Raw genomic sequence first — 18951 nt, forward strand, 5'->3', positions numbered from 1 at the left:
TCATATTAAAATTTTTAGGTACGATTTGAAATTTTTAAAAGTTTTTAAAGGTTTCAAAAAAAATATATGTTTGGAAGTTTTTAAGAATTTTTAAATTTTCAAATTTTTTAAAAATAAATATTCCAAAATCTTTAAAAACTTTCAAAAATAAATTTTTGAAAGGAAATATGAAAGATAAAAAAATAATTGACTAATAGGTGTTAAAATAATTTCATTAAAAATTAAATTTATAATATAATTTTTGAGGTATATTAATAAGAAATTAAGGTAAAAATAAAAATACTTTTTATATTATATTATTTTTTAAATTTAACTGCATAATACAGCATGGGGTTTAAATCTAGGATAATATAAAGACTGTATAAAAAATCTCTACCAAATACCTTACTTATTTAGATCTGTACTTCCCAGTCCTAAAAAACTACTGCTTCCATTTAAGCTTACCTTTACCATTGTTTTAATCTTTTTCTTCCTAACGTCCGTAATTAGTTTCTCTTTAATCTAAGAGTGAGAGTTTATTTTGCTACATTTAATGAATCAACAACCAAAACAAGATAATCATTGTACGGATATATTCATCTTCGATTTCATCCAGTTTTGTTTCGTTTTGTCTTCCAAATGAAGATTCGATCTTTGGAGTTCTGCTGTTCTTACTCTCTCTAAAGCCCCGCCCCCCCCTTCTTTCTTCTCTTATACTTTTAAAAACTCTTTCCTCTATGGCCAATGGAGGCGTCGATTTCAAGTGGTTTGTTTTTCATCTCTTTAATTTTTCTTTCATTTATTTATGAAGTTAAAAATTGTGGGTTATTATTATTGTTATTGGTTTTTGCAGGTATGATGGGTTCTTTTTGTCTATGATAGCTACAAGCGTGTATCCTTTTCTGTCTCAATATGGCTCTTCGTTTTGCTTTTGATTTTTCATGATTTTGAATTTGGGTTTTGTTTTTCTTGCTAGTTTAGTAATTTATGTGAATTTTTTTTCTTTTTTTTGAAGGTGATCTTTGTTTTAGTACTGTTTGGTAGCTGCGAAAATTGGAGGAAATTGGAAAGAAAATGAATCTTTGATGTTGTCTTTTGCGATTATGTGAAAAATATTTGTTTGTTCTTTAACAATTGTTTACCATTAGAATCATTGTCGCAATCAATTGGAAGCGTTATCATCTTTGTACGTACCCGTTGCATATATGGATCGTGGTGAGTGTTTTTTTTTTTTTTTTTTGGTTTTGAGAATTTTGTATGGATTGAAAAGTTGTTTCCTTTTGGATGTTGCTGATGTAGGAAAAGTTTCTTCTAAATTTGGAACTTAATGATTATTGTTTCAGGTTGATTACACTACTGTGTTCCTTTTTCGTCTTTTGATGTTTGTAGATAATGGACTTGCCGCTGGAATGGGTTTGTAAGCATATCTTATCTTTTACTATTAAGTAGTTTAAGTGAGAGAGGTTGATTATCTTGAAGTGTAAATTGTTTCTTATTAATTGCATGGTTATGCTGTCATGCCAGTCAACTTAGATACCAAATGCCAATTAGCCAGGGAAAGTATGGTTAAAAAATCTAATTTTCCCTTTGTACTGTTTGATTGTCAGTTGCGAATACCTGCAATTCTTTCTTCTATAATAGTTGCTTGAGTTTGTTGCTACTCAGGAGCTTTTTGTCTTTAAAAAATAGTTCTCTGTTAGTAGCTAACTTTTAACTTGACTGGTGATTCTCTTATGTTGACTTCTTTTGTTTCTAGGGATTTTGGATGGCAGCAAAGGTATGCTCGTTTTTGTGGAAGAATAGTGGTTCTTTCAATTCTATCTCTGCTACTTTATCCATTTCTTTGGGCCTGGACTATAATAGGCACTTTATGGTTCACCAGCGCAAGGAACTGTGTAAGTGTTTTATGCTTTCACAGTTGTCAGGATCAGTGTCTTGTGCTAGCTATCTTATCACTTGAGGTAATGTTGTAAATATATGCAGTTGCCAGAAGAAGGTCAGAAATATGGTTTCCTGATTTGGCTGCTTTTCAGTTACTGTGCACTGCTCTGCATTGCTTGTATGTCTATGGGAAAGGTTAGTCATGCCTATACTACAGCAGAGTATCATTTAATTCATCAATGACCTGTGTTACAGACTCATAATGACTGCTCTCTTATATTTCTGTTTCTTTAAATTTATGTTATGTGTTCTCATTGGCCTGGATGCATACATAGAGCATCTAAACTGTTGGTTATGTTACTTTTTGACTGCTATATTCTTCTTATCTTTGTTCATGAAATACCTCTTTTGCAGTGGATGACACGGAGACAAGCACACTTATTACGTGCTCAGCAGGGAATTCCTATTTCAGAATATGGGGTGAGTTCTTGAATCTCTTGCTACATAAATCTTGATTTGTGTATCCTGCAAATTTTTTCTGAAATTCATCTATTAATGACATTACTTATTTGAAGTTTCATTAAAATATAAGATTCACAAGGCATGTTATTTATATTGAAATATGGATAAAGTATACTTATGTGAGAAATGTATCAAAGGAAAGGTTAATGAGCTTAGAGAAACAAAAGAGATTAACTTGTATAGATTTGAGTGTAGAATGGTCATTTTGGGGTTTATGATGTAAATAATTGCATATTTATGTACTAAAGGTTTATTTTTCATTTTTCTTTCTGTCCAATCTTCAGGGATATTACTTTAGAGCTTGCCTGGAATTTCTAATTTGTTGTTTCAAAGCACAATATTTTATCTATCTTTGAGTAGAAATGTAATTCTAATTATGTGAATACACAAGAACGTTGACTATCATAGAAAGGTAATGCAGCTTAGTTCTGCTGAGTCACTTTAGTTTTCCCAGTGCTTGACAGTTGACATCCTTTATGGATTCTTTGTTATTGTAGTGATGTAAGACATCTTTTGTAATTGACCACCTCCCTTTGAATTCTGAGAAGTACCTAAAGTGGTTTCAATCATTGCATATCTCTTTAAACCTAAGAGATGCCAGTTTTGTCTTTTGTTTGAATTAGTTTTTTTTGTTTCTCTTCTTCTCTCCATTTTGTGGAGTTTCTAATTGTGATAAAATTCTTTGACTATCTAAACATATTTGGGCAAGTGTTGGTAGTTTTGGAGAAAATTTATTTCCATATAAGTTAGCACTTCAGTTTGATGGCTCCTGAACTAAACACATAACTTAATCCAGGTTTTGGTGGACATGATTCGAGTACCAGATTGGGCATTTGAAGCTGCAGGTCAAGAGATGAGAAGCATGGGCCAAGATACAGCATCATACCATCCTGGACTTTATTTGACTCCAGCTCAGGTTGGTGCTTAGTTATTATGAACCACATTGATGGCTTCCTTTATTTTAAAATTTTTTTGTTCATGTTAAATTATATTACCTAGAAAAGGTGATGTAGAACAATGATAAGAGATAGAATATAGAAATTTGAGGAGGAACTCAGAAATAGACAAGAACAATTGAGGAAGAACAGGGGAAATCAGAGGAGGAATAGAAGAAGTAACCTTATGTTTGGGTTGAGGGGAAGGGAAGGAAAGGAAAGAAAAATAAACGAAAGTAATGGAAATAGAAAAACTTTTTTTTTGTTTAGATAAACTTTTAATTTAAAGGAAAAGAAAGAGGTGGAAATTCAATAACTTTTGATTTCCCTTATAATCCTCAATTTTTTTAATATCCCAATTTGAGGGAAAAGTTAAGGAAAGGAAAGTTGAAAAAATTTTATTTTTATAAAAAGACTATTATATCCATATTTTTATTATGATATTAGATTTGATTATATAACTGACACTACCTACAAAAATAATTTCTTTTTATGAGTATTTTATATGACATCACAATTTATAAATATTTTATGATTTTTCAAGTCTTAACAACAAAATAAGTCAAATTATTGTCAAAATAAATTAAAATGTTGAATTAAACACAAAATTAAAAGTAAATCAATAACTAGCAAATACATTTTACTGTATTAAATATACTCAATTTTGTTTAAAAAGATTTGTTTATACAAGCTAGGTAGTATAAAGATATATTTATATATTATATGTTATTTTATAAAAAAAAAATGTTGTAATTGAAAAGAATATTATAATTAATTTTTTCCTTTCCTTTTCATTATTTATCCAAACAATGGTTGTTAGAATTATTTTCCTTTCTTTTATTAATTTTAACTATTCAAATAAGGGATACATGTATCTTTTCTTTTCCTTTAAAAGCCTTTCCTCTCCTTTCTTTTCTTTTTTTTTTCCTTTCCTTTATTTATATATATTCAAACATAGCGTAAGGGAGAAAACCAAATACAATCAATAGAGGGAGAAAATCTCAATAACCAAAATCATGATATCTCCAATATTCAATGTGCAAAACCTAGTTGAAACTAAAATAACATAGGTATTTATAACTAAACGGAATACCTGAATAAAAATACAAATAACCAAATATAACACCCTAAAACCCTAGTATTTGGAAATAAAAGCAAAATACTGATTAGCATAAAATAACGTAAGTATTCTAAAATATCCTGGATATATAAAAGTTACAATTAAACCCATAAAAAATATAAAATATAAAATAAAGCCCTAGATAATTTAATCCGTCAACCATATATGTACATCCTCCATCAAAAGGTGGGGCTGAAGTTCTCCTCATACATTTTCCACATTTTGACTATCCAAACTTACAAGGTAGAAGCAGTGTAAATCATCTTTGGGCCCTAGTCTAGCTATGTAAATAATATCATTTGGGAAATGGAAATGGGCAACATAATGGATTAGTCAAATGTAGGAAACTACAACTCCCTTCCCTTACTCCCTTCCCCAGTAAGGCTTTGCTTGGTTGGAAGGGTGGAAACAATTGAGGATGGAAAATTTGTAAATCTAATGGTTAAGTTACAAAGTAAAAAAGTTGTTATGAATTTTAATTATTAGATTAATAAGTTTTTCATCCTCACCGCTTTCCATCCTTCTTACCAAGAAAAGCCTAAAGGAACATGCACATTGACATCATTTATATTCGTGTAAATGCTTTTTGGATGTCCAATCAAAAAGGTTCCCAGTTGCTAATCTTTGAATAAGATTACGAGTGTCTTGCTTCTTCTGGAGAATGTATGGTCATCATGCTTAAGCATTATATTCCAGTACTTCTTAGTATAAATTTTCTGTTGTTGGAGTGGACACGATCTTTTCCAACCAGACTTTCTTGATGCAACTTTCACTGTATATCTAGTTTTACATGCTGTAAATCCTGATCTTCTATCTTTTCTTTGTGGTCTTTGCTCAGAGAGAAGCAGTGGAGGCACTCATTCAAGAACTTCCAAAATTCAGGTTGAAGGCTGTTCCAACTGATTGCAGTGAATGTCCGATCTGCTTGGAAGAGTTCCATATAGGGAACGAGGTAAAACCCTTTAGGTCAACTCGTGCACTTCATCTAAGGTCTTCCATTTATACTATACTCTTAATTTTCATGGTTTAGATTAAATGAGTTATTCTCCAATTATAAGTGAGTTGGATTTATTCTTTGTAAATATTGGCTCTGTACAGGCAATTTACATTGACATAAAATCAATTATGTTCATAGGATCAGAATTTTATACTCTTAGTCCCCAGTTTGCAAATCCTGGCCTGACATATCATTTTCAAAATCACTGCAATTCACACAGGTCATATGGAAACAAAAAACCTAATACATAAAATGTTATGATGAGAAGCTTTCCATGATTTGAACTGAAGATGCTTGCAGATAGTGCAATTTATAGTCTGAAAACATATTAAATTGTACATTTTGATTATGGCATATGAGCCTGAGTTTCTAACAAGGAGTGGTGCAGGTTCGTGGCTTGCCTTGTGCACACAATTTTCATGTAGGGTGCATTGACGAGTGGCTTAGACTGAATGTGAAATGTCCTCGTTGCCGATGTTCTGTGTTCCCAAATCTTGACCTCAGTGCCTTATCCAATCTCCGAAGTGCTGACACTGAGCGATCATCTGCCAGTGTAGTAACAACAACCCAATATGTGAGAACTCAGCCTCTTAGCCAGAGCTATTTATTGAGATTTCAAGGTCTGCTCCGCCCAGTCCGAACAGGCAATGCTGGGGCACCTATTGATGCAGATGTTGCTTTAGAAACTGCTGAGAATGGAGGCTTGAATGTGGCACCTCACGATTCTACAGGCACCGAAACTGTACCAGGACATGGGTTTGGTGGTCTCTCCATTCCACCACAACACTGAACTTTTTCTTGAATTTTTGCTGACCATTTTTGCTACATTTTTCTAACCTCTAGCTGAAAGAGGCTCTAGATGATGATGTTAGTCCATGGCCATTGCTAAACACTTGCACTTGTTGCTCACAGTTAAAAAAAGTTTACAAGTTGACCTACCATTGTGTCAAGTTCTCTTGATGCAAAGAGTTGTTAATTATGATCACATTTGAACCATATGTGTTCCATGTTCTTGGTAATGTAACGAGCTATGTTCTCAAGTTACATGTAGGTAGTGTTTGGTATAGGGTGATCACTCTAAAAATCATGATGATTTGCACATAGTAATTAGCTCAATATGTTTAGTAAGCATTTGGTGATTCTATGTGACAGTGAACTTGGATCATTGAGAGTGATCAAATTATTGCTTTAGAGGGTGATTTAATTCTCATATAAAATGATGAGAAATTTTTATCATCAAAATGAAGTGATATATTAAATTAATAATGGTTACTTATTTAATATGTGAATTAAAATCTTGTCACATTTGGAAATTATAATTATTTTATATTATAAATTTTTATATTTTCAAATTAATATTCATTATAACAAGTTTAAAATAATTTGGTTTTTGTTTTTTACTTTTTTTTATGTTTTATATACAATATAATTTTTTTATTTTTCTTTTATTATGAATTTAATAGATTGGTTTTATTTTTTAATTTAAATACTTTTTTTATAATTTATATTATAAAAATAAAGTTACTTATAAATAAATATATTTATTAATTTAATAATTTAATTATATTTTATTATAAAATAAATAAATATTATTAATATTTTACAAATTTTTATCTTTAAACAATTATAAAATTATTAATTTACATAACTATTATAATATGTATGATTATTTTCATATTTTTAAATAAAATAATATTTTATTTTTAGTAATATCAAATATGGTAATCTTTAATTTTTAAGAATTAATTATTATTAATCAAATAAAATAATTGTAAATTATGAGTGTTAAGATTTCTTTAATAATAAGATCATCCCGACAATTATATTATCACGGTGATATTACAAAAGAAACTACTATCGTAATAAAATAAAACAATTTAAAATTGATATTGAGGAAGTTGAGAAAATTAATTAAATGATTAAGTTAAAAGTTCAAAAAGGTTACATGCTGGTTAAAAATTAAGGAATTTAGAGGAGCAAGAAAGGGTTAATATAAATCTTATTTCTTAAAATAGAATTTTTTTGCCACATAATATCTTGACTTTTTCCTTAACATTTGTTTTCTTTCTCCTTCAATTGGTTTTCTCTTTTGCCAACAAACTCCCATGCCCAACCATATTTGCAATCCATGTTATATTGCTTTTATAGGTCAGATTTATGTACTTGAAAAGAGAGAGAGACTTGGATTTTTCTTTAATTAGATGAGATCGGTGGAGACTTGTTTTTATACTTGCTTCTCAAATGTAACTGATAATCCTCTTTTTGTTTACAACTTTGTCATGAATCTATTGTTTGAATCTAACTAACAATTTAGATTTTGTGTTTTTTCTTTGAAAATGTCGATTTACTCTAAAGTTCTTTTGTGTTTAATATATTTCTTAATTATTACCCAAATGAATTCACCCATAAACAATCCTAAAATTTATGTAAATATGTTTAATTCAAATTTGAAGTTTCAAATTGGTTCCACATACATGAAAAAATAAATTAGTTTTTTTAGAATTAAAGATCGATTAAATTCATTGATGAACCACTTGGTTGCAATCTGAAAAAATAATTGGTAAAAATTTAGGAGATTCTTCTATCCAATAAGAATCTGCTACCAAGTTCACTCCACGCTTTGCCAACTCATGCACTGCTCTGTTTTCTGCTCGTCTAACATGAGATAAGTTACACTGTTGAAACTCTTTTACGTGCATACAAACCTCATCAATGATGATGCCAATTGGGGATAGATCAATTTCATCATTTCTCAACCGACTTATCACTTCTAATGCATCTCCTCCTAGTATAACTTTTGTGAACCCATCTTCTTTGCAAAAACTAGAGCTTTGACTGCTACCCAGCTTTCCACGATCCAGGGATCCAAAACTCCTCGTATTTTAGCAGCTAGTGCCCCCAGGACAATGCCCTACGAGTCTCTTATAACAACTCCCAAACCTCCAGCTCTATGCTTTTTGTTCAACGCACCATCTAAACTAATTTTCACTAGAGGTGTAGATGGTGGCCTCCATACTTGCTTACCAACAGAATCGAAAATAACAGTTTTTTAGCTAAATGTAAATGGGTAAACTAATACTCAATCAAAGTACAAAAGTTAAAAAATAATAGGACTGGAAAATGAATGTGCAAAACTGCAGGTGGTATGGTGGAAGCTCTTATAATGGCTGTGATTTTAATTGTTGTTTTTATTAGTTGTAACTCAGGTTAAATCCAAATCCATTCAATGGTGGTTGATGACGGGCCATTTTTTATGAACCAGTGATGAGAATGGGAAAAGAAAAAAGAAGAGACACAACGTGGTAAGTTTTTGCCACATAAATCATGACATGGCACTCGTGTTAGAGAGTACCTTATTTAAGGAATAAAGATTAAAAGTATTTCAATTTGAGAATAAAGATTTTAAAGTACTCTTGTTTGGGAAAAAAACTCTGAGCTAAGATGGTTATTGTCTTTAAGAGGAGATAGTTACTGGTGCTCCTATTTTTCAAAGTTTTATGCAACAAAACAAATATGATATAGTAGGGTCTGTACGGTCCGGATCGACGGTCTTAAATTTTAGATCATGGATCGGTCCACAATCTTTTAGGACCGTGGACTTGTTACCTTGTTTATGAAGATTTATTTTTTGTAACTGGAATCACAATCTCCCTTTTGACATGTTTTTAGTTCACGGAAACAATATATCTACACAACAAATTATTGAAAACAAAATCTTAAAAGATATGATAATAAAAGAAAAATAAAATAAAAGCATCTCAGTTCTTACCATGGAATACTGATGGATGAACAAGTGATAACAGGTGAGGCATTTGGCCTACGGATGAACATTTGATAACATTAGCAGGTGAATGCTATAAATTGTTCTTTTATGTTTTAAATTTATAAGAACTAAGGATGTTTTTGGTGCATAATATTATAATTGGATAAGATAAAATGATATTATAAATAGTATGAAAATAAATAATGTCATTATATTTTGTGTTTGATGTGTATAAATATTAAGATAAGATAATTTATTTATTGGATAAAATTATCCATTCTTAAAATTTATATAATTTAACTTATTGATATAATTTTAAAAGGTATAATTAGATATGTAGGTTCAATCCCATGAATTAAAAATAATCATCTCCATTTTGAAAAGATTAAGATTGAATCATCTTATACTAAGAGAATGATTAATTTTTTTATAATCTTATAATTTTCTTTAAATATAAATTAAATAGTATAATATAAAATAATTATCATTCAATTTTGTTTATCATCTTATGCATCAAACATAACTTAAGAAGATGATAACTAATAAACAAAAAAAAATTTATATGTAATTTGAAAACTTTCAGTGAAATAGAATCATATTAGTAACTTTTTATCTTTTGAAAGTTGAAACATTATGATGATGTTGGATAATACATATTATTTTGAAATTAATTTTTTATTTATATATATATTTAAATTCAATCTAATAATTCAATCTTTTAATCTAGATTTTTTATTTGGGATAAATGGATAAATATTTAGAACAAAAAATCATCTTAATAGTATTGATCATAAAATATATGAATCATGAACCACCCATTAAAACTCAAGATTACTTTAAAATTGATCCAAATATAGGGATGATAGTTCAATCCATCTTTGACCTAATCTCATAGAGTTTTTTTTTTTTTTTTTTTGTTTCAAATCGGTTTTGGGTTAGGTCAAAAAAGATAATAGTTAAAAAAGTAAGGGTCAGGTTTTAAGTAAATTCACCTTAACTCGACCTTATATATATATATATATATATATATATATATATATATTATTTTTAATTATTTATTTAATTTTATATTTATATTTTTATATATTTATATTAAAAATAATATTTTATATTAAAAAAATTATTTTATTAATTTCGTGTTATGTTAGATCGAGTATGATTTTATGCAATATCAAATCAAATTATATATAAAAAAAATTATCGAATCAAGTCAAATTTAAATATTATAAATATAAAATTGAATCAAGTTCAGAACGAGTAAAAACTCATCTCGTTTCAACCTATTATCATTCCTATCCAAACCCATCAACTCAAAGTGATCCACGAGTGACCTGAATCGTTAAACACCCTTATGATATAGTGGTCCAATTAAGATTGTAGAATGCAGATTGGCTGAGATTTAAATGTGTGGTGTTGGAAGGTGGCGCTTTTCGCATTCTGCTTTTGTGGTGTAGCATGTTCAACAGTAATAGTAGAAATGGAATTGGCTTGAGGTAGCTAAAATAGATGTTGGCATCTATCTTCAATATAATCTCCATGTGTTAATCTCAACCGCAAGACCATATAGGTGGATGTTTCATTTATGACTCTTGGTATGTCAAATGTGAAAAGAGGTCATAGTAGGAATGGCAATGACAATGAACAATTATTCTAATCATAGACACATGCGCAACAGTTTAGTTTTTCCAAAACTTTCACCTCCAATGATTCAACATCTAAAAGCCAAACCAATAAACACAAAACCAAAGAACTCCCATGTAATTAAAAAAGATTGTTATCACGAACAAAGTCCATAATTTCAAAAAGATCATTCCATAACCTAGAGAATCTTATTATCAATTAGCCTCTTTTATCTCAATTAAAAATGTTGGCACTAAAAAATCAACAAACCTAGCACTAAAAATTCTGTAAATTTGAAACTGTTCGAGTCAACTTAACCAAAGATCCATGTATTCCAGCTTTTCACTTCTTACACACGAGGATAAAAGGATTCCAATCCTTTACCAAAAGACTTACCCAACAATCTATCACCAAAAAAATAAAAATAATTATTCTTTCCTCACATAATCATTTTCAACTACCTCACAAACCACAACCACTCACCCCTAAACGACCACTCATCCTACCATCAAAAAAGAATCCAACTCTTACAACGAAAGATCATTACTAAAATCAATCCCACCAATCAAACAAATACCCAACTATTAATAGTTTATAACAACCATGCTAGTGTCACAGGTCGAGACTTAAGTTTCGAACCCTTAGATACCCCAGTGATCCTTTTATTATGTTCGATGTGAAATTCAGGACTCTTCCTTAGGTCCGTGACATTCTCCTCAACCCAACCTTGTGACGCCCTCGTCACGGAGGCTAGCCACCCTGCATACCTCCCTCGAGATGCTTGACGTGGATCAAACGGTATAGAGCTGGCTCTAATAACACTTGTCACGGGTCGAGACTTAAGCTCCGAACCCGTGCAACTCTGGGACTCAGGCATCCACTCATTCGGCGTCCTAGATCAACCTACCTACCACGGTTCACACCCTTGTGAGGTATTATCTGTTCTGGCCCCTCTAGCCTCACGGTTTTATCCTACAAAAGGCGCCTCACAATGAAGAGATGGTGTGAACCCTTTATGTTCGATGTGAGATTCAAGACTCTTCCTTAGATCCATGACACTAACATTCCCCAACTTCTACATTCACACATTACATTCACCCACCAACTCTAAATTACCCTAAAATCCTAAACTAGAATCACTAAAATAAAACAAGGACTAATGCTACTTCAACATATCTTCTAACTTCATTATTTTACCCCACCAAAAATTCCCTTAACATGCTATGCCACCATTTTTATTTATCTTCACAAAAACAAAAACTCCAAATGACACTATTTATTAGCCTAGTTATTAATACAATGACTATCCTCTTATAACATTTAACTTGGCCCCAAAAAAATTCCATCAAAGAAAAATAAAAAATATGAAAACATTGGATTACCTATAATCATCATTGTTTAAGCCTGATGATTCTTCGTAGACCCTTCCATCAGATACAATCTTTTAATAATCTTTTTCTCATCACCTGTTGCCGTAAGTCCTAGCTGTTTGCTCACGTCCCAAACGGCTTCAGGTTCTTTCAATAAATTTTTTCCTTTATAACCTTTAGAGATTACTCTATATCGAATGTTGATCCTTATTATAAATCGGCTCATTTGTAATCGAAGCTTTACCTTTCAATTCTTTGCTTGTACAAATTTCTTTTTTGCTCTTTTTTAATATTTCTTACCTTTCTTATTTACCCTACCCATTAGTTGATCTTTAATCTCATCATAGAAGTGCCATTTTTTCCCATAAATGATAAGAATCCCTTTCATTATACTCTGTTCGACCACAAAATAAGATTGATCATTTCTATTGGGTTATCATGTCCTTCCTCGTTCAGACCTAATTTTTTATCCTCATTTCTTTCGTAAGCCTCAACCTCCATTATGCCATCATTCTCTTTTAAAAGCCTAGCTATATCATAATTTTTAGGCCTTCCATTTTACTTTCTCATTGGCTCATCATCTCCCAAATTACAATCTTTATTCTCCTTTAAAATTTTCGTACAAATACTCAAAGATTAAGATTTACCAACCTTAATAGACCTTCTACCCTCTTTTTTATTGTATCTTTTTCTTCAAGATTCATTACCTTGCTAACGACATTTCTCAGAGCTTTAAGTTTTAGATCTTTATCCACCCTAGTTTGAACTCCTCTCTCTATTTCTTTTACCTTGTTATTACTTGAACTAGTCTTTTCAACTTCCTCTATATCCTTTTCTTTTTCAAGATTTTCTTCACTACCTTGACTTCAAATACATCATTTTGTTCATACTATTGCTTAGCTAATGAAGTAAATTTTAAAACTCTAATTGGATAGATGATATCACTCACCTTTAAATGGATAATTTCTTTAATTTTTAACAATGAATTTGTCACTGTTTGAATATTTCATTTGTCAAAAAATTGGATGTTTGAGATGTTACCTTCTATACTCATGAACTCCTTCAATAGTGAGCGATGTTTTGAAAAGTCTTCAAGTTTCGCGTATGAATTGGAACCCTATAACAAGCAATCCACATACTCCTATTGAAAGAATTGAGGTTTTTAGGCCAAATTTCTATCTTCTCAAAACGATTGCATAGACCAGCCTAATCTATTTTTTTCATATATTCAAACTTCTCATACTCATCATAAGTAATTAAGAATAAATATTCGAAATTTTCTTTACAACAAATCCATTCACCCCTATTTTCGTATAAGGTCAAAGAGACTTCCCACCTTAGTGTATTTTTTACATCGACCCATTATACTTTTTTTCAAGCTAGTATAATATTTCTTCATTCATCCTACCTAAAACCAACCTTTCCTCCCTTGATACCTCTACTTGACACTGTTTATCAACATCTTTAAATGATGAACTAAGCTCATTAGAAATATTATGTTGTCCATATTGTTGTCTTCCACCAACACCTGAAGATAAAATCTTCTAAAGTTTACACCATTGACTTCTTGGCTTTTTTGGTCATTTTCCCCATTGCTACTTTGATAACCATTATGAAGATCCCTCTCATTATCCTTCTCATTATCATCACCACTTTTTATTCTTGACCTTTTTTAAAAAGATACCCTTAGATTATACCTCGCAATATTAACTCCAATCTTATTCTTCAAAAGCCATACTCCATTAAGATTCTATACAACCTTTCTTACTTCATCCATTGATGCATATCGCACAAACCCAAATCTTCTTCTCTTTCTACTCCTTTTGCAAGGAATAAAGAAATCCATCACCCTACCATACTTGCTACATTCCCTTTCCAACCATCTCAAATGAACACCTTGAGAGAGGTTATTCATAAAGATAGTAATCACTAATCACTGCCATTGCCCTCGCTCCCTCAAGCTTTCCCTCCTTATTAATTTATTTCTTTTAGTAAGTTAAATATGTATGTGCTTTAATTATGCCTTACACAATCTAAATGAATTACACAGAGAAAAGCCAACTAAAAATTGTTTAACGGAACATGAATTTGGGAGAAAAAGTTTGTTTACTATACAAATTGTTATGAGAATGAATAAACATATTACATATGTAAATTTTTTTTAGGGAATTATACATGTAAAATTATTAAAAATTCAAAAAATGTATATACTTTTTTTTTATAGACCATAAAGAATGAACTTAAAATTCACATTTCACCATCAAAATCTATTAAATTCACTATTTAATAGGAATGTACTATTTAATAGGAATGTAATTAAAAAATTGATGATTTTGTGTATAATCAAATATATATGAACAAAAAATTCAGGACAAACACAGTAATATTTCATTTATTCATGTACTCGTTTTAATTCTTAAGCCATATTTTTGTAGAGATATAAATGAACATAAACTATTATAGTAACTAGTTTCAAGGGATCTCTCTATCAGGTTACTTCTTGTCTCGATTTAGCCTTAACAATTGTTGTAATGGAAACCAACTTAAAAGTCAAAACTCATTACCAATAACTTGCTGCCATTTGATATTTTGATTTGGATGATAAAACTGAGTCAAGTCAATAGAAGTAGTAGGTATTGGACTTGAGCTGAATAGCAATGTTACTAAGATAATTGGACTATTGACCTTAAACTATATTTGGACCCCCAACAGCCATGCCAAACTAAGTTAGTTAGGCCACCAATCAATCGTGTTTGTTTCTCCTAATAGAAAATTGGGAATTCTAGCTAGCAATCTAGCATCATAATTCATGAAAAGCTACAAGCCCAAAACGATACTTGGTTAATTGATTTTTGTAAATCGATACTTTAATTGAAGCATCTGCACTAATTTCTTGGCATTCCGCATGAGTGAGAACGAGAGAGAGAGACCATTCTATTTGAAGTTTTGATTGATGGAAATAAAATTTACACAACATTGTCGTTTATGAATGGCGCAACTTGTGTTCGGTGAATGAAAAAAAAAAATTATGAGAGATCAAAGGATTAGGCAAAAGGATAAATAAGTGCTGCGGATTAAATTTTAATTTTATAAAAATTTATTTTTTAAAAGATATAGACGAATCTTTTACATCTAAAATTTAAAAGACTCGTAAATTGATCATTCACAACTGAATTTGACCTATGTTTGTTAATTAGGTGATTACTATAATATAGGATATGAGACAATATTTATTAATGAGCAACTGCATATTGATTATTAATTGTACATGTACGATGACTCATCTAAATACCTTAAATATATATATATGTTACATGAAGATATTCATATAGCATTACTACTTTTATTCTCAACAAAACCATGTAAACATTTTTTATTCATGCAAGATCTACATAAGTATATCTACAAAAACTGTAGACACAATAACAAATGCAGTATTTGTATCATTTAGTGCATTGACAATAATAAGTTAAAATAGTAATATTCATTATCCTATGCTCTAGATAATATAAAGATATTTTTAGTCAAAAATATATATATAAAAGTATAAATGGATCAAACTGGGTCAAGGTCGGTTGATATTGTTAAAATATTATATTTAATATCTTTAAAATATATTTTATAAAATTTATTTATTTAATAATATTTTTGGACTGAATCAAGCTCAAAAATTCAAGTCCAAAACTCAACCAGCCAGTTGACACATAGTATTAGGGTTATTGTATGGATCCTTTTCGGGTCAAATTTTGGAGCTTTGATAATAGCAACTTAGAGATGACATCAGTTCAGGGAGAGTTTTTGTTTGTCTCAAATTTTATTCAGATTTTATATAATAAATATTCAATTTTGATCTTATTTGATATTAAAATATTTTTGTTATATTCGATTCGATTTGCATATGTATAAAATGTAATTGATTTAATCTGATTAAAAATTTATAGATATTATTTTTTAAATAAAAATATAAAATTAAATAAATATAAAAAATATATAAATATAAAATTAAATAAATAATGAAAAATATTATATATATATCATATCAAATCAGAATAAATTTGACTAAAAACCAACTTTTTCTTTTTAAATCTAATTCAATACTAAAATCCATCTTTTTTTTTAAATCTAATTCAATCCAAAATTTAATTTTTTTAAAAAAATTTTAATTTTATAAAATTAAATCATATCAAAATTTGAGAGATTTAAATTAGATTATCAACAATAATAGCAGAATAAATTTGACTAAAAACCAACTTTTTCTTTTTAAATCTAATTCAATCCGAAATTTAATTTTTTAAAAAAATTTTAATTTTGTAAAATTAAATCAAATCAAAATTTGAGAGATTTAAATTAGATTATCAACAATAATAGCAACACCGTATGGTTAATATTATTTTTTCTTAGATGAGATAATTAGCAATGACAGGCCTATTTCTAAAATTAAAAAGAAAAAATGACAGGCCTTGGGTATTTGGGCTTATCGAAAAGTCTAAAGAGAAGCATCTCTAAATTTTGAAGTACTATAAAAGGATCTATAGAAATCATCAAAAGCCACTGAAATTTTTCTACATAATCTCGGCATATATGCAAGAGTTGCAATGATATTTAATATGAGTAATACTATATATTTTCATTAATCAGAGGCACTAAATCCATGATTTTCTAAATTATGTATCTAATTAATATAACAACTTGCCACTCCTTTTGGGTATTTGTGCAATATGGTCCAATTGGAATTTGTTCACTCCGTTGTTTTTCCACGGAGGAGGCGCAATTTGAGACACGAAAAAATGGGATCCCCGTAAAATAACCATTTCTTCCCACTAACGAGTTAGTCTAGGATCTAGATTTCCTAACCCTAACTCACTTTTTTAGTGCTTCAGGCCTCTAGCACTAAACTAAAACCACCATTTTTATAAATGTACCCTAGAACAATTCTTTTTTCAATGTCCTTTATTGCAAAAATGTCAAATTAGTGGCACCCACGTGCTGCGTAGCTCAAGTTGTTGTCATGATGTATTTATTTATAGGTATAATGTTTTTGTCTTTAATGTGTCTACATAGGACTTTGTGTTTTTTTTTTCGAGAAGACCAAATGGAAATCTACTAATCATGATTTTTTTTTTTAGTAGAAGTTCTTGATAATCATTAATTTAAGGATGTTAATTTTATTTATATTTAATAAAAAAATTAATTTTTATTTAAATAAAAATGAAGTTAGAGATAATATAATTTTAAATTTTTTTAAGGTACGAAGATGAAGATAAAAACGAATAATGTAGCATTTCGTTTCGTACTCATGTCTTATATATATTTATATATTTTTATTAGATAAATTTTTTATAAATTATTATTTTAGATTAATTAAAATTAATATATTTTATTAAAAATTATATACTAATATATATTGATAAAAAATTATCTAAATATATAAGTTAAAAATAAAAAAATTAAAAAAATAATTTTTTTTAAATAATTTGTTTTAAAAATATTTTTTTAAAAAAATAATTTTTTCTCAAAAAATATAGGTATAAAGATTATCTATACCTATTAAATACTTATAGAAATGAGAATGTTAATAAATTTAAAATATTCATTGAATAAAGGTATAACGATAATATAATATAATATGAAAAATACTCTATCATCCATATGTCTTGCCTATTGACATCTTGACCTTGACCAATATAGTAATTAATATGGTAACAAATCAAGAATAGATAGGCAGTTTGCAAATATTACATCCCTTAATTTGTCAAATTCCATTGTTTGATTCTCAAATGCTCTTTTATATAAGGATTTTAAGCTGAAGTTGCTTTAGGGTACATTTGATCAAATTACAGTGTAATTAATTTTGATAATATTAAAAATAAGTGATATAAGTGGTATTAATTATTGTAATAGGTCATCACTAGAACACTGGAGCTGAAAAAAACCTAGAGGAATAAAACTAAAAAAACCCTAATTATTTATCAATTTATTGGTCATTGGAGGGCTGGAGCTGCAGCTGGTGGGAATGCTCCCACTGTGCCATGACCTTCGCATCAAACGAGTGCTCGAACACAATTGAGATTAAAAAAAAAAAAAATGATCCCACTCGTGCCGCACCACAGCTCCAATGAGTTTCAAATGGAGCTTAATAAATAGTAGCCAGCGACAACAACCGGAAAGTCAACATAAGTAGCCGTTGAACTTGAAAGCTTTTAGCTTTCTTTATATCTTGTCATTAATGTTTTTTTAACTTTTGTCCTTCTCAAATTAAATCCATGACCGGACAAAATTTAAATAAAATTTTTAAAATAAAGTTAGTGAATTTTTTTTAAAAAAATAATTTAATAAAAATTTAAATTGATAAATTATTAGAATTTAATATGAAGATTCATAATTTATAAAAAAAAAAATTATTAAAATATTATTTATATATAATTCAAATTTGATTTGAATTCAGTAATAATTTAATTAAAACTTTTGTTAAAAATATTTATTTAAAAAATATATCAAAATTTATGAAATTTTTTTAAAATTTTTCACATTTTATTTATATAACAGAACTTTTTATTTTTATTTTTTAGTTTAATTTTAATTTAATTATTTTTAATATAAAATTTCACAAATTTCATCTAAAAAAATCAGTTTCTTTTTTCAATTAAAAACCATTTTTTCCTCAAATAAAACTTGTTAAAAAGAAAACAAAACTTAAACAAAAGGATTCGGAGAAAATAAGACTCCGGTTATATATATCCCAAACATGGCACTCTGCCTTCACC

At 29.1% G+C, this 18951-nt stretch overlaps 1 protein-coding gene across 1 annotated transcript; it reads left to right on the forward strand.

Annotated features, from left to right (window-relative positions):
- Window positions 1–525: 525 nt before the first annotated feature.
- LOC111291248 (E3 ubiquitin-protein ligase SIS3-like) lies at window positions 526–6478 on the forward strand. Its single transcript, XM_022882890.2, has 10 exons — window positions 526–745; window positions 833–871; window positions 1128–1194; window positions 1323–1396; window positions 1736–1874; window positions 1963–2055; window positions 2275–2340; window positions 3179–3298; window positions 5276–5389; window positions 5823–6478. The coding sequence occupies exons 1-10, from the start codon at window positions 717–719 to the stop codon at window positions 6222–6224; spliced, it is 1143 nt and encodes a 380-aa protein (XP_022738625.2). The 5' UTR covers window positions 526–716; the 3' UTR covers window positions 6225–6478.
- The last annotated feature ends 12473 nt before the right edge of the window (window positions 6479–18951 follow it).

This window comes from Durio zibethinus, chromosome 11 (genome assembly GCF_047325235.1).
Source record: "Durio zibethinus cultivar Kanyao isolate XHJ-2024 chromosome 11, ASM4732523v1, whole genome shotgun sequence".
In the NCBI taxonomy this organism is placed as follows: Eukaryota; Viridiplantae; Streptophyta; class Magnoliopsida; order Malvales; family Malvaceae; genus Durio; species Durio zibethinus.